Source organism: Octodon degus, unplaced genomic scaffold (genome assembly GCF_000260255.1).
Source record: "Octodon degus isolate 3935 unplaced genomic scaffold, OctDeg1.0 scaffold00031, whole genome shotgun sequence".
Lineage (NCBI taxonomy): Eukaryota > Metazoa > Chordata > Mammalia > Rodentia > Octodontidae > Octodon > Octodon degus.
In genome coordinates, this window is record NW_004524607.1 from 7,938,363 (window position 1) to 7,949,069 (window position 10,707).

Sequence of the window (10,707 nt, forward strand, 5' to 3'; positions counted from 1 at the left end):
GCGCAGTGGCGGCCGTGCCACCGACATCCTGGAGGGCACCGCGATTTAAGGGGGCAGGGAGCGGGAAGGCGCCGCGAGGGAACGTGTTCCTTCACAGAGGGGATGGGGCGAATTCAAGGTCACAAGGAGAAAGGCCTTGACTGTAACCTGACACTTGGAAAAACCACACTTGCTCCAAATGAAAACAAATCCTCATCGCTTCAGGAACAAATGATACTCGTTATGGCCCTTGCAACCGGTCTGGGATTCAGGGACCTCGTCTCCCTCCCCCACCAACTGGCAAAGTCTCAGGTCTGGAGATTGCTGTGGCTGGGGCTCAACATCTTTTTTTTTTTTTTCCATAATTTTATTGAGAAACAAATAGCAATGAGACAGTTTCAAACCAAATTGGTAGAACAGTTTCAATAATTAACACATTGCATACATTCTTCCTAGTAGTTAATTGCTGTACAAGATGCAGACATGATATCCTATTTACAAACACCATTAGAACAAATCCCTCTATTCATTAAGAGAATGTAACTATATGTCTATACTAACCACTTGAAGAACCTGGGTCAATCTCCAGTATTGCATAAACACACAAACAAACTGTGTTTATGGTGAAATAATGTTCAGATATGTAACCTGTAATTTTTAAAAAATATAGTAACTTAAAAGAGACCTTGCTATCCAAGTGCATAGCTTCTTTATGAACTATGTGGAGATTGAAGGAGTCAAGGAAGAACACTTCCGAATAAAGGGAATGGGGTAAACAGCAAAGGCCACAGGGCTAGGTTCAGGCACAAAGCAGGAGAGCACTCTGGAGCCAGAGCAGTCACTTGGCACCTAAAGATACATCTTAAGGGTTGTTGTTATTAATAATGAGGATGGTGAAAGCCATTGATGGATACATAGCTAGAGAGAGAGGTGTCAGGTATATGCTCAACTATGAAGGCAGTGAGCCATCAGCCTGGTGCATGGGTAGGGCTGGAGAAAAAAAGGAAGACCATGCAGGAGAGGGTTATTATTCAGGCTGCTCTAATGCACTGACCAAAGGAATGGAGAAGGAAGGACAGAGTTGAGCATTGTAATCGAGAAGGATTTAGATTCAGAGGGAGTCAGGTGTATGTGGTGCATGCCTGTTACTCCAGCACTTTGGGAGGATCACAAGGTGGAGCCTAGCCTGAGTAACTTAGCAACTTAGGGAAACCCTGTCTCCAAATAAAAAATAAAAGGTTCAGGAGATATATCTTGGTGTGAAAGTCCTGGGCTCAATCCCCTCTAACCTCCTATTAATCAACCAGTGAGTCAAACATGGGAGTAAGGGTTTCTAGCTTGAGTCACTAGGATTTAGTGCTACTGTGGAAAGGAGATTAATTCCAGTTAGGCTTGGTTGACTTTAGATTCAGGTGGGACAGTCAGGAGGAGATACCTAGGAGACTGGGGAAAGCACTTCCAGAATACAGCAGGGTTCTGGGCTTTCAAAGCCAGGGACACAGAGGCAGGTCTTGAAACCCAAGAGCAGAGCACCAGCTTCTGGGGCAATAGTTCCCCACCCTCCAGGGGACATTGAGCAATGAATTCTCCAGCCCTTCATGTCAAATGTGAGAAAATGTGGAGTTGTTGTGTGTTAAAAAAAAAAAAAAAAAGGTGAAGAGGCTGCAGATAGAACCCTGGGGAACACCAGATATTTAAGGATGGGCAGAGAAGTAGGCACTTAGGAGCCTGAAGGAGGTCGATGGAGACAAGTCCCCACTAGGAGGGAGCTTGCTCTGCTTGGAGTAATAGACTGAATGCCAAAGGACTCTTCTAGAATCATAGTCACCAGAGGAGGCAGGAAGAAGGGCAGATGGCAAAAAACCCTTTATGGGTGAGTCTGTAGCCTGATTCCCAGCTCTACAGAAAGACTGGAGACTCACCCTCTTTCCCCCAAAATAAGATCTATCTGAAAAATAACCAGCCTTGAAGACTAGAGTTGAAAAGTGCCAAACCTGATGGGCCTATCCTCACCTTCTCTGCCACCACTGTTCTCTTGCTCAGTGGCTATGCTGTAAGGCAGGTAAGGTGAGGGCAGGGTGAATGGGGCTGGCATTTTTCATCTCTTGTTTCTCAGACTGATTATTTTCCAGTTGGGTCTTATTTGGGGGGAAATTCCATAATACCACAGTCTGATGGAGTAAGCAAGGAGCATTTCAAAGAAGGACTTGAGTCTCTCATGCCTGTGAGTAAAAGACATGCAATCAGGGAACAGCACAGCGGGTCCTAAGCCTGGGGACTTGAGAATGACATAAAGGCAGAAAGCCAAAGTGGCTGTAGAAGTCTGTGCACTTTCTAAGTTTGCCCTCCTCAAACAACTCCTAAGGAAAGGGTAAGGAGGTCCAATCTTCTCTACCCGATAGGAACTCATGTTGAAAGTCTTTGTCACGAAGGAAGGGCCTTAGATTCCTGGGATTCCTCTGATGGAAATGACCTAATATTTCACCTGCATTACTCTGCATGTTTGATAGTTTCCTAGCCTGGTATCTTTGGTATCTTTGTAGCTTTAAATCCACTCTATAGGAAACTAGAATATCTCTTTCCAAGGACCTGGGATGTCCCCCAGGAGGATCATAACTCCACTGGTGAATCCTGAAATATATTTATCTCACTTGTCCTTTTAACTTACCCAGTTTAACTTACGTTCCTTAAAAAATACATTTGAAGTGCTTAGCTCCATGCCTGGGCCGTTGTAGAGGTCCATCCAATGTCAGTGATGCTTATTTTCTCAGCTATTTTAGTCCTCTGTCTTGGTCAAGGCCACACTAAAACTAACTTTGTGGGTCTCAGCTTCGGAGAGGAAAAAAAAAAAGTCTGCCTCAAATTCAGATTTCAAATTGAGCTATGGTTTTAAAGATTGCTATTGAGGGGCTGGAGAGTTAGCTCAGCAGACTAACAGCCTGCTTAGACAAGACAAGCACAGGGACCAGAGCTTGCTCCAGGCACCAGGTGGTGGCCCTACCCCCAGGCACGATGAGCTGGCCGCCAAATCCAGGTGTGGTGGCACCTACCTGTAATCCCAGTGTTGAGGAGGCTGAAAACAGGAGGATCACTATGAATCCAAGCTGCCTGTGTAGTGAGACCCTGTACCAAAAACATTTAAAAAAAAAATGATTGTGATTCAGAGAACATGTTTATTGTCGGTAATGTCCTAAGCAAACGCACATCAAAAGTCTAGAAACTGATGTAGGCTAGCATAATTAAGCTTCGATTTCTTGTGACTGGTGGTGTGAGTCCAGGGGTAGGTCTTCTCTCTTCCTAATACAAGCAAGATAGAAAACAAAGCATACAGACTCTTCCCACAGCACACAGCTTCCCATTCAAGTAACCATCTACAAGCACAACAGAGATCAACATTCGTATTTCCAGTTACTTAAGAGGCCCAAGCAGGAAGAGCACCAAGTTCAAAGTTATCCTATCCTAAACAGTTTAGTGGGACTTTGTCTCAAAAGGAAAAAAATAAATAGGGCCCAAAACGTAGCTCAGTGGTAAAGTGCCTCCGGGTTCCATCTACTGGCTTAAAAAAAAAAAAAAAAAAAAAAAATGTGTTGTGAAGAAGGCTGTTGATAGAAATAAGAACCTTTCTCAAAGGTCTGGCCAAACAGCACAGGGGATTAAAGCCCCGGGGGTTTGATCCCTGGGCCTGCTGTGCTGGCCCCACCCACCCCGGGTGGGCCTGAGACTGCAGTTGAGACTGGGTGTGGTGGCACGAGCGCCTGTAGTCCCAGCTCTTGGGAGGCTGTAAACAGGAGGATCACTATGAGTCCGATCTGGTAGTGAGACCCTGAACACCCCACCCTGTACACCCTTCCTTAAAATAAAAAATGAAATAAAATAAATAAAAAGTTCTCAAGCTAAAAGATGCTACGGTGGCTCTGAGCCATCCTGTTAAATTCTGGGAGCACACACAATTCAGATGCCTTTCTGGAAAAATCTGAGCCACAGCTGATGTCCACTACCACTACCACCACAACAGCAAAACAAAAACAAGCTGCACAGAACCAGAGCGCGTGGGGCGGTTTATATAAAGAGAGAGAGCTTCAGCAGCAAAGTTGTCTACTGTACCGGTACAGACGGCCTCGGAGTGGTGTATCTCACGCCCTCTACTGGACAAAAACAAAACAAAACAAAACAAAACAAAAAAACCAGGTCTCAATTAGAGGGCAACGGTGCGCGTTCCCTTTGGGGGAAGAATCCTGGGCCAGGGAGCAAAGAGCGCCTTTCTTGCCCTCGCATTTCTCTCCTACGTCTTTCAGTACTGTTGTCCAGAGAGACTAGCCAGATGCGATTTTTTTCTTGATCCAAAGAGAAAGGAGGGACCATTCAAAGCTGGGAGGAGATGATGTCAGCGTTTCTGCTCCGAGGGGTCGGGGGTGGGGCAGAGGGGAGCCAGAGGCCCGGGAGTGCGCGGCCCACGTCAGGGGAATCGGGGATAAATAGGTCGCGCCATGGCCGGGCCGGCCGCGCTCCGAGCTGCCCCGGGCGGTGCGCGCCCCCGAGGCCGAGCGCTGCTGCCAGTGCGCCAACCGCGGAGCTTAGCCAAGGTGGGGAGGGGACCTCTCTTGCAACCCCGAGGACTTGCTCCAGCTCCTCCGGCTCCTCTCGGGAGACTCGGCTGCCTAGACCCCGCGGGGCGCGGAGCGCGAAAGCAGCGCCATGCTCCCGTGTGTCCTCGTCGCGCTGCTCCTCTGGTTGCCCCTGGCGCCCGGCGTGCGCGGTGCGCCCTGCGAGGCGGTGCGCATTCCCATGTGCCGCGCGATGCCCTGGAACCTCACGCGGATGCCCAACCACCTGCACCACAGCACGCAGGAGAACGCCGTGCTGGCCATCGAGCAGTACGAGGAGCTGGTGGACGCCAACTGCAGCGCCGTGCTCCGCTTCTTTCTGTGCGCTATGTACGCGCCCATCTGCGCGCTCGAGTTCCTGCACGACCCCATCAAGCCCTGCAAGTCTGTGTGTCAGCGCGCGCGCGACGGCTGCGAGCCGCTCATGAATCTCTACAACCACAGCTGGCCCGAGAGCCTGGCCTGCGACGAGCTCCCTGTCTACGACCGCGGCGTGTGCATCTCACCTGAGGCCATCGTCACCGACCTTCCTGAGGGTGAGGGGGTGAGGCGCGGGAGGGCAGCAGGAGCTGCGGCCAGGGGCGGGGCTGCCACCTGAGAATCGGCTCGGCTCGGTTCACTTCCCAAGGTTGGAGAAGGTGGGAAGAGGCAAGGAGAGCGCTGGGTGGGCTTCTGAGCAGTAGGGAGCCAGAATGCCCTATGAAAGGAAAAAAAAAAAATTGCTTATGCACAGCACTAGGGGAGACTGTGGCCAGAGAAGGTCGACATAGAGATGAATTAATTGCCTGGGGGATTCATCAAATTGGTGAGACTGTCTTTAAACTGAATATAGAGATGGAGCTGTTACTCTGGGCAAAGACCCTGGATTCCATTCACAGTATCGCACAAATAAATAATAGATAATAAATAAATAAATAAATAAATAGATAGATAAATAAATATTGGCTACAAGGGAGCCACTGGCAATATTTTTACTTACAATTGTAATAGAAACAATACCAGGTACTTCCGTGTGTGTGTGTGTGTGTGTGTGTGTGTGTGTGTGTGTAGCACTGGGCCTGTTATAACACTGACTCATTTAATTCTTAAATCAATCCCCCAGGCAAGGGTTAATCATCTCTAAAGATCTTCTGAAGGAGCCCTCCTGGTCTTTCCTCCCTGCCCCACCTGGAGCAAGCTTTATTGATACAGTGGTCCTAGCAAGTGGGGGCCTCTGTCTGTTCTCTGGGTACTGACTGACAGCCAAGGACTGTGGCCTTTAGCTAATCTGATCTGGGTTTCCTTACCTCCCTCCTTTCTCTCTGACCATTTTGCTGCTCTTTGAGGGGAAGGAACAGGAGTAAATCTGCTTGGTGAAATGAGACCTCAGAGTAGGTCTGCATTCTTTTATCAAGGTTTTCTCTAAGCTAGGTTGTCAGCAGTTCCAGGTCATGTGATACCCATGTGGAGCCCTAAACATAAACAAGGAGCAGTTATGTGGAGAGGCAAATTGCAATTCTTCTCTAATTCTGAGTGTAAAAATATATATCTACTGGTTAAGCTATTTTTCAGCACTGGAGATTGAACTTAAGGCCTTCCCACTGAGCTATGCCCTTACACACACAGACACACACACACACACACACACACACACATGCGTGCACACATATACAGATACTTTTTTTGAGACAGGGTCTCACTAAAGTCACTAAGTTACCCAAGCTTGGCTGGAGCCTTGCAGAGTGCGAAGGTTACAGCTGTGTGTCACTATGCTTAGTAATGTGGGGTATCACTTCTGCAGCACGGAACTGTTTTTGCCTTGCGATATGTAAAGTGAGAATTTGGAAATATTCAGGTTGTTTTTATTAAACTATCAGAGGGAGAGCCATACTCAGGAGGCTGAGGCAGGAGGATAGCCAGGAGTTCAAGGCCAGTCTGGGCTAGATAGTGAGTACAAGACAAGACTGAACTACACAGTGAGACCCTGTCAAAAAACAAAACAAACTGAAGCAAAAATTTAAAGTATCACATGGAAAATCAGCGTTTGAACATAGCCCTGCAAGGCAGCAATGCAATTTATCCTGGAGAGTTAAACAGGTTTGCACTGGCCTCACTTGGTGCATGGGAGGTAAAATGTGTCACCAGAAGGACCCCTTCCCTTAGCCTATCGGTGTCCTTCTGAAGGAAGTAGCTGACCATGAATCCTGTCTTGATTCTTCAGCTCTAATTTTAATATGCTTGTCAGATGGTTCGTTATTACAGCTGAGTGAAAGCCCTGCTCACTGACCATGTGGCCGTGTTATTTCAGATGCAAAGTGGCTAGATGTCACCCCAGATATGATGGTTCAAGAAAGGCCACTGGATGTGGACTGCAAGCGCCTCAGCCCTGGTCAGTCCTGCCTTAGTCTCTCCCTCTCGTCCTCCTCCCCACAGTGAGGTCTGTGCTCCTTTCCAACTTCTTATCAATCTTTGGCATTTTTTTAGATCGGTGCAAGTGTAAAAAAGTGAAGCCAACTTTGGCAACGTACCTGAGCAAGAACTACAGCTATGGTGAGTCACTGTCATTGTGCCCAGAAGTTCACTTTGGGAATGTGACAAACTGTCTGCTGGACGCAGTAAATAAAGTTGACCGTTTTTCTAACTAGTTAAGCAGCTTTTTGATGGCACAAGGATAATTCTAAGAGGTTGTGTTTTTCTGAGCAAACTGAGTAAAAACCAAAGTAAATGACCCAGGTGACAGCACTTACAGGGATCAGATTTAAAGTGTGACATCTTGTTCCAGTTATCTTAGAACTGCTGTAGGTAAAGGCACATCTTTCTTATTGTTTTTTCTCTTAACATCTTCTTGTGACTGGGGGGAGGTCTGTGGATTTGATGATCTATGGCCCAGAGAATTAATCTCAGCCCATGTATCTTTTATTTCTAAATAGCTACAAATATTTAACACCCTGAAGAAATCATGAGGAAATGTGGTATCACAAACCTCTGGCTGCAATATCAGAATAAATGCTCTCCTCTCTTATTTGAAAGGACCATATAGTATTTTCTTCAAAGATAAGACTTAATCATGGTTTTTAAATGTTTTAATTAATTTTAATTCTACTGTCATCCTTTGGTGTGTATTTCACTAGGAATATGTTCTCTGCATTTTTTAATCTTTCTTGGGCTATTTTATACTTTGATGCAATGTTTCCATTATTTCTGCAGAAATAATAGGAAACTGTTTTGTGGGAAAGCATTCAGTGTATTTGCTTAACTTAGTTTTCATATTCCAAAGCAAAATTTTATGTCAGTAAGAAAGTTTAGAATATATACCACACATGGTATTAGGAAGATCACAGAAGTCTGAAAACATAACCTGTATCTAAACTGCATTTGAAGAATCTTACGTAGTCATTTTGAACAAGTCAACACCAAGATAAGTACATAGTCTTTTCTGGTAGCTTGTTTCTTATAACCTGTTCTGTGTGGAGACTGTCTTTTTTAAATTAAAATTTTTTAAAATTAATTTTATTGAGAAAGAAATAGCAATGAGAAAGTTTCAAAACAGGTCAGTAGGACAGTTACAATAATTAATACATTGCATACTGTTGTCTTCGTAGGAGTTATTAATAGTACAAGATGCAGACATGATATCCTGTCCAAACAGTATTAGTACAAATCTTTCTTCTCATTGAACTAACAGAAAGTGGCTGTATACCTATCCTATTTTGTATATACAGATATATATATATATATTTTTTTTCTACTACAAAATGATCCTTCATTTATATCCCCCTTTTTGTTTAGTTTTGTCAGCAAGATGTCTTAATGAGGTCAGAGTGGTTTCTCATCTGCCCTGCCTCAGCCTTGGGTGTCAGCAGTCTCTCCGCCAAGCTAGTCTCTGGGGTGTTGCGGCCTTGTGGCAACCCTGAAGATAAAACACTTTTCTGTTCAAGTGCTTTTTGGCTCCTCCGTAAGGCAGTTTTAGGATGGAATCCAAGACAGGCCCATATTAGGCTAATTACAAGTCCATGGGAAGCAGGAATAATAGCGAGGAACCAGAGAGGCCAGAACTTAAAACCTGATCAAAGACAATGACATGGACAGCCATCTGTAATAACAATTCACTCCAGACCTTTCTCTGTCAGTCTGGGAAATTAAAGGATTGAGAAGAGTGATTCTCAGCGATTCCTTGCAGTTAGAAAATGTTAGGACTCTAATAACTTTTTCTGTTCAGCAGAAGGTCAAGCATCAGAGGGGCGGTTGAGGGGATACAAACTTTGCAAGGACTTTGCAATCTGAGGATAGGTGATATTCACTCCAAAGCATTACAAGGGAGCATAGAGATAAATAAACGTTGCTCTGAAATTTTTCTGACCTCAAAGCAGAGCTTTCCCATCTTGTAGTGTGACTGAGGACTTCTAAGACAGTGGTGACAATGGGGGGTGTTTTGCACTTAGCCTATGCCCATGTATGCTTCTTGCCTGCATCAGGGTTGCTTGGACTTGACCATAGTTATGGGCATGATTTCTTTTCTTTCTTTCTTTCTTTTTTTTTTTTTTTTTTTTTTTTTGTGGTGCCGGGGATTGAACTCAGGACCTTGCACCTGCCAGGCAAGGGTTTATTCTACTGAGCTGTCTCCCCAGCCCCCAGGCATGATTTCTTAAGAGCAGCTCTAGATTTGGCCCCAATATACCTGTCTTAGTGTTCCCCCAAAGGTGCCAACGACACTTATCTGGACTTTTAAATCACAGTTATTCATGCCAAAATCAAGGCCGTGCAGAGGAGTGGCTGCAGTGAAGTCACCACGGTGGTGGACGTCAAAGAGATCTTCAAGTCCTCATCCCCCATCCCGCGGACACAAGTCCCACTTATCACGAATTCCTCCTGCCAGTGTCCTCACATCCTGCCGCATCAAGACGTCCTCATCATGTGTTATGAGTGGCGCTCAAGGTCAGCTGGGAGGGACGCTGGTGCCTGCACGTGGCTTGCACAGTGGAGAGCTCACTTAGGAGTCACACACACACAGGTGTACACACACGCAGACACACACAGGTATGCACACACACAGGTACACACACACAGGTATACAAACATGCACACACACAGGCATACACACATGCAGACACACACACAGGAACACACATGTGCAGACACACGCACACACACACACACACAGAACAAAACAGCCTGTTCATTGATCTTAAATAAGTAATTTTAATTGGCTATTATATATCCTAAGAATCAAGTTCTTATAGAATGGAGGAAAAAGGAAAAACATAAGAGAATTTGCACTGAATCTTTTAAAATCAATTTCAAAATTCTTTGATTTCAAGAATACATAGGAGGGGCCGGGGAGATGGCTCAATAGAATAAGTGTTTGCCTGGCAAGCAAAAGGACCTGAGTTCAATCCCCGTTTCTGCTAAATATATATATATGAAAGTAAATCATTTTGAATAAGAAAAATTCTTTTCAAATCAAAGTTAGTGCGAAAGATACTGAATTTATAAGGGTCTGTTTGGTAGCTTATGGGTGAACTAGGTATCCTGAGACTAGAATTCCACAGGTTTTCTTAATGTACATTTTCACAGTACTTATTTGATAGACCCTTGCACAAGTGCTCTACACACTCGCTCATGCACACACACGTCTCCAAGGTAAGGTGACTTCTGACTCCCAGAGTGTGTGTCTGTCAGTTCAATCTTTACCCAGCAAAGCATAAACAAATGAGTACACGTCACAGACTCTCACTGGGAATTTTTGTCTCCACATCTTTCTCCTGGTCATTTTTTCATATCATCAGTATTCTGTTTCTAACAAAGTCAAACTATTCAGCCCAGGTTGCAGGATGGGCCTCATCTGCAACATGCTGCGTGTGGCCCCAGGAAGGTCATGAATTTGTATCTAAATCACCCTTTGTGTTTCTGCCAGGGGTGTGCTTATCCCTTTCTTTTTTATGCAGGCCAAGATGCTAGCCTTTCAAAAAGCAAACAAAAATATCTTTCAAAATTGACCTCAGCAAGACAACTTCTCTCTCTCTCTCTCTCTCTCTCTCTCTCTCTCTCTCTCTCTCTCTGTCTCTCTCTCTGTCTCTCTTTCTCTGTCTCTCTGTCTCTCTGTCTCTCTCTGTCTCTGTCTCTCTGTCTCTCTCTGTCTCTGTCT

The 10,707-nt window shown here is 45.3% G+C and overlaps 1 protein-coding gene across 1 annotated transcript in view; it reads left to right on the forward strand.

Annotated features, from left to right (window-relative positions):
* Nucleotides 1-4,407: 4,407 nt before the first annotated feature.
* Nucleotides 4,408-10,707, forward strand: part of Sfrp4 (secreted frizzled related protein 4) — a 10,924-nt gene continuing 4,624 nt past the window's right edge. Inside the window, exons 1-4 of the mRNA XM_004629567.2 lie at nt 4,408-5,119; nt 6,871-6,951; nt 7,047-7,112; nt 9,299-9,497. Coding sequence (XP_004629624.1) covers nt 4,675-5,119; nt 6,871-6,951; nt 7,047-7,112; nt 9,299-9,497 — 791 coding nt within the window. The 5' untranslated portion in view covers nt 4,408-4,674. The remainder of the gene's footprint in view (nt 5,120-6,870; nt 6,952-7,046; nt 7,113-9,298; nt 9,498-10,707) is intronic.